This window comes from Ctenopharyngodon idella, chromosome 16, assembly GCF_019924925.1.
Source record: "Ctenopharyngodon idella isolate HZGC_01 chromosome 16, HZGC01, whole genome shotgun sequence".
NCBI lineage: Eukaryota > Metazoa > Chordata > Actinopteri > Cypriniformes > Xenocyprididae > Ctenopharyngodon > Ctenopharyngodon idella.
Genome location: NC_067235.1, coordinates 3,651,863 through 3,658,016, shown reverse-complemented (window position 1 = coordinate 3,658,016; position 6,154 = coordinate 3,651,863). Strand labels below are relative to the sequence as shown.

Below are 6,154 nucleotides of genomic sequence, written 5' to 3'. Positions count from 1 at the left end.
AAAAACTCAATTCATTATATTTTGTTTCTTTTTTGCATGGACTTTTTTTAATTTTACTTACTCCCAAAAGTTGAGAGAGTTTTTGTTTTTATTCTTGTTTTTATATTTGTTTTATATAATACATTGGATAAATCAATTGGATAAACACAGTAAATTAATTTTAGTTTACTAAAATCAAACAAAGTTCATGTAGTTTGGGGGTAACACATTTCTCCCCTTTTATTGACTGACAGTTCTGTCGCCATGTTGAGAGAAATCGGGGGTAAGTACAGAGGCGTTGTGTGCGCTGTGTGAACATCATGATTATTGTAGTTCTGTGAGCAGGCATTTACGCATCTCACTTGCACAAAAACAGATTCAGTATTCCTCAAAATCAATAAAAACTGAAATGCAAAACCAGAATATTACACAAACCTGCAATAATTAAATATGTTAAATTACACAAATGTACTTTATGTATTTAATCTCACTTTATTAACCAGTGTCTTTGCTGCTGACTTTCAATGACCCAGCTCAACCATAATAAGCAAAAGTGTCTTTAGATAAACATCACATACAGTATGTGTTTCATTTTTTTTTTTTTTTTTATTGCCGAAGAAGAGCTGCATTCGAAATCGCATACTCTCTTGAGTAGGTACTTATTTTGAGTTGCGTCACTTCACTGCCATTCACAAAGCCTCTCCTGTGGCCTCATGGGATAGTAAAGTGTCCATCATATGAACACTTCAGAATCTCGCCAGAAGAAGTAGGTCATCTGGGTACTTTTTGCCTACTCTTTTAAGAATACTGTGAATTCGGACATACTGCTTTTGTCACATACTGTTTTTCACCTACTATATAGTAGAGAAGTATGCAATTTCGGATGCAGCCAAAGAGTGTTGAACTTTCTTCTCCTGAAAGGTATGTTTGAGCTGCGCCCTCTATTGAACAGATGTGAATCTGCATTTCCTTCAGTCTGAGAATTATTCATTTCACTTTTGGTGTGAAAGGGCCTTTACATTTCCAATAGAACTTTAGTAACACAAAGGTAATGTAACATTACTTTCCATAAAAATAAACTAAGTAATGCAATAGGTTACTTTTTTAGGGTGTAACACAATATTGTAATGCATTACTTTTAAAAGTGTAACTTTCCCCAACACTGGATATAACTGCTGCATGTGCTTCTAGTTAACACCCATAATCCACCCATCATGTTTTTCATGTATTATTCTACGCTTGCCAAGTGTCTGTGACTGTGAGTGAGGAGAACGGACAGATGACACTCCACCCAGTGAGGTTATAGCGCTGATGTAATTCAATCTCACAAACTAATGTAAAAAATGTTTATAAAAAATACTTTGGATAGACACAAATCAAATTCACGATTCTCCACTAATGAAAATGCTTAGTTTGCTAATTACAGGACAGAGTAAACAATAAATACAATGAATGCACATTACTATTGATGATTAACAACTGTAACAAAAAGCCACTGATACACTGAGTAGTAAATGATGCAGTGCAATACAAGATAATACTACTTCTAGTATAATTATAATAATAACTAACAATAATAATGTGAAATAACTTGCAGTGCAGAACTGCAATAATGTAGCCATGGACTGCCAGAAAAAAAAGGCTTGTTGATCTGTTCAACACTGTTAAATTAAAATCATCTGTTCATCATGCTGTTACGCAGCTTGTGACGGGCAGCTTCCCTTTAGTGGAGCAGATCAGTGTGCTTGCTTTCTCAAAGGCTTCTAGCTACATGTACAGTGAGCAATATGGATTTTAAAGCCATCAAGCTTCTTATTTGTGTCGTTTGTCTGGTGCAGTCCAGCCCGGAGCAGAGCTCTACAAAGAGAAAAAAAGGTAAACAGAAAATGCTTTATTATTAAGATGCAACTACACAATTTCTACACAGCATAAACCATTTCTATACCCACATTTCTATTTGTGCTTTTTGTGTTTTTATGCAATAGGTAGTTAATTATTAAAAATGTTTAATATTAGATTTTACAAAATTAATATTTTACAAAGTTTGGTAGAATATGTTTTTAAGTCAGCCTAAGAAAAAATAAATATTGCATATCATGAATTTAACCTGGCATTGTTTGTTTATAATGTTTAAATTCCGTCTTTGTGCTGGTAAAACAAAAAAAGAGTCGAACAGTGCTGCTATTGAGGAGCTGAAGAAACAGATCGATCAGATTGTGCAAGATCTGAATCTGTTGAAGGAACAACAAGCTTTACAAACAGGTACTGAATAAAGTATATCTATAATTCACATTTATTTATTAAAAATATTGATTAAAATATTCAAGTCGAGTTTATTTGTATAATGATTACAGTACATATTGTTTCAAAGCATCTTTACAGAAAATGTTTGTTTCAGTGTTACAATTTAGGAAAAATTCTGTTATCAGCCAGCGATATGTACTGGTCATAAGTTACACTTACTCATTTTTAGTATTATTTGTATATTTTAGTTATAATAATAAAGCAATCAAAACTATGAAAGTCAAAGGTGTGTGGAATTCAGTGTCGTCTGTTGTGTGTTAGTCACATGTAATGACCTGGAAGACCACATCTGACTTTTATTTGATCCTAAAGTTCTTCTTTCCTTCTCTCTTCAGTTTGCCTGAAAGGCATCAAGATCCCAGGCAAATGTTTTCTTGCAGACACGATGAAGAAGACCTTTCACGTGGCAAACGATGACTGCATTGCAAAAGGTGGAACACTCAGCAGCCCTCTTTCTGGCGATGAGAACGACCAGCTGTACGAGTACGTCCGGCAGACCATCGGGCCAGAAGGGCACATCTGGTTGGGTGTAAATGACATACTGAAGGAGGGCGAGTGGACTGACCAGACAGGCTCACCAATACGCTTTAAGAACTGGGAATCAGAGATCACCCATCAGCCTGACGGAGGCCGCAGTCAGAACTGTGCCATCCTGTCCAGCACAGCCAACGGGAAGTGGTTTGACGAGGACTGCCGTGGTGAAAAGGCGTCTGTCTGCCAGTTCAACATCGTCTAAACTCTTAGTAGAGCTACATGCTATAGAATGATGCATGGTGAACATACAGTATATACAATACACAACCAAAAGTATGTGGACACTGAAATGTCCTAAACTCTTAAAAGTAAAGGTTCCAAAAAAGGAGTTTTTGCTGTGATGCCATACACTCTTAAAAATAATGGCTCCAAGAGGAGTTTTCCACAGCTGTTCCATAGAAGAACCATTTTGGGTTACCCAAAGAACCTTTCAGTGAACAGTTCCTAAAAGAAACTTCTCAAAAGAATTTTTGTCTTTGTAAGAAAAACATTTTAATAATCTAAAGAATCTTTTCCACTATAAAGAACCTTTTGAGGAATGGTAAGATTCCATGGATGTTAAAGTCTCTTCATCGAACCATCAATGCCAATAAAGAACCTTTATTTTCAAGAGTGCAGAACAATTTTAGGTCCCACCAAGAACCTTTCAGTAAACATTTCTTAAAAGAACCTTTTTTTTTTTTTTTACTTAGTGTGAAGAATATTTTAAAAAAGAACCTTTTTCCACCATAAGGAAGGTTTTCACAATGGAAATGTTCCACAGATGTTAAAGGTTCTTCATGGAACCATCAATGCCAATAAAGAACATTTATTTTTATGTGTAAACAGTAAAATGAGAACCCTATTGGATCTTTATTATAACCATCACATTTACAAGTATGTTCACAAATTAGTTTATATTGACAAAATACTAAGTACTGAATTTTAATCTTTAATCTAAATGATTCATATTATGCAAACTAGCAGGAACTGTGCATTTAAGTAAAAAGTGGGAAAAACTCATGGCGATTTGTAACTATTTTACATTTTGGCAAATTAATTTGAATTTGTACAATCTCATTTGCATGGTTTCACAAGATCTAACGCCCCACTGAGTGGTAGACCTTCTTGCTTCATTTAAAAAAATTTTTTTATAAGAATTTATACAAAATCACCAACTTGTAAAATAGTATTTTCTCACGAGATTGGATTGGAAAGTACACATTTTTCCTCTTTCAATTCTTGTTTTGAAAATGTGGAATTCCTGCAAATGTTTCTGTCTCATAATGGCTTTCTTAACTTTTATTGACAATAACAGAAACACAATAAAATGTCTGTCATATTACAAGGCTTGTGCAAGATCCTAAGAAAAGTATTACATAACATACATTGTATAACATACTTCTGGAAATGGAGCTTCATTGGAAGTACCATTATTACACCTATGTGTGACAAGGTATTCAGTGTGAAAATTATTCAGTGTAAAAGAACCTCAAGCACTTTAAGGAATGCACTGATAATAATCCTCAAACTCAATTTTGCATGTTCATCTGTGACAGAATATTTAACTGAGTCAAGTAATTCCCATGTTATCCTGTACTTGCATGTTCAGAGGATGATGTCTAAGGCAGGGGTTCCCAAACACATTCTGGAGCCTCCCCAACACTGCATGTTTTCCATGTCTTCTTAATCAAACACACCTGATTCAGATCATCAGCTCATTAGTCGAGACTCCAAGACCTGAAATGGGTATGTCAGACAAAGGAGACATGCAAAATGTGCAGTGCTGGGAAGGCTCCAGGAATGTGTTTGGGTACCAAACACATACCCAAACACATTTGGGTATGTGTTTGGATTGTTTGCATGTGTTGATGAACTCATGCCTGTTTATTGGATTACATCTTTGGATTACTCTTTATTAAATGCTGCATTTGGATCCTCAACCTTGTGTCTCAGAGCAGCATGTAACAGAGATGTGGTGTTAAAAGGGCCATTTCAACGTCAAGGACGGTAAAGGTAACTCTTCAGATAGAAAATAGCAGTGAATTTCCAGTCAATTTTTTGTTACTCAAGTAAAGCTAATGACTTTTTTTTTTTTTTTTTTTTGTAAAGACCAAGCTTCTGCGCACATACACACGCAAACCTATACACTAAACACGTAAATGAACGGCAAGAATGCATTAAAGGTGTTCGGTTTTCAGTAGGAAAGGTGTCATTTAAGCAGCCCCTAAAGTAGTAATTAACAATTTTTACAACGGAAGTGATTCAATCAAAAACCAACTTTAGCTCTGGTTGGTCTGGTTGAATCTGCCCCATTTTAACTGAATGTCTTTGTTCCTCAGGTATGTGATCACTGCAGGGAGACCTTAATGAATTTATGAACGATCCTCATTACAAATTTGGGAAGATGATTGGCGCATGTTGCATTCCCAAATGCAAATTATAAGCGACAAACATACAGCACTTGCAGAGTAACATTTACAGAAAATAAACACAGTGCTGTGCTTTACGCTAAAACATGCAGCGTGTCAGACTATATACTTGTATAATTACATCACAACTGTTCCAATTAGATGATCAAAAGCCATATCACATTCTCAAAATTTATAAAATGGTTATCAGGCAACTGGTGAGTAACAGTTTCAAGGCCGATTTTACTCGCATTTGGTGCTTTGAAACCTGGCTAATCTAGCTTCGTCGTTTGACACTCGAGCAGCGCATAGCGTTTGTTGACAGGCGGTCGATGGGGCAGTGGCCAGACACGGTCCACTTCTGTCCTCTGGGGCTGATCCAGATGCGGCTTAGGGTGATCGTGTAGAAACTGAGTAGGTTGTGGGTAATTTCGACAATGTTCCTCTAACGGCTCCTGAGTTTAATCAGGATTTTGAGTGTCATAAGAATGACTCTGTCTCACTTGATGCAGGCGAGGAATTCTCAGACGACACTTTTCAAGCAGGACGGATCACGGCTTCCCCCTTGTCCTCCGAGGTGGTGGGTGGAAGTGATGCGATGGAGGACCCTTTCATTGAGCTGTAACAGCGAGTGGCAGGAAAGCTGTCGGTGGATTGGTCTGCCCCTCCCCCAATTCAGAAAAGCTCCCACTTTGGTGGGTTCTATTCGTCTCCTGTGCAAACAGTGGTAAAAACTCGCCCGCCGCTTTACCCAGATTATATGGTGGAGCTTCGTGGCCGATACCCATGTCTGCTCATCTGATGCTGGGGGCGAATAAGTTCACCGAGTTCAAAGGAGAGGGGGAAGTAGGGTTAATGTCGGCTCCCCCAACGGAGCATTCACATGCTGCATACCTGGCTCCAATGCAAAATAGTGGTATTGTAGGTACCCCCACTCTCCCAACGGG

The 6,154-nt window shown here is 37.2% G+C and overlaps 1 protein-coding gene across 1 annotated transcript; it reads left to right on the top strand.

Moving 5' to 3' along the window:
- The first annotated feature begins 1,150 nt into the window (after nt 1-1,150).
- clec3ba (C-type lectin domain family 3, member Ba) lies at nt 1,151-4,144 on the top strand. The gene is made up of 3 exons (XM_051864920.1): nt 1,151-1,854; nt 2,146-2,241; nt 2,619-4,144. Exons 1-3 carry the CDS (start codon nt 1,767-1,769, stop codon nt 3,017-3,019), a joined length of 585 nt encoding a protein of 194 aa, XP_051720880.1. The 5' UTR covers nt 1,151-1,766; the 3' UTR covers nt 3,020-4,144.
- Nucleotides 4,145-6,154: the final 2,010 nt, after the last annotated feature.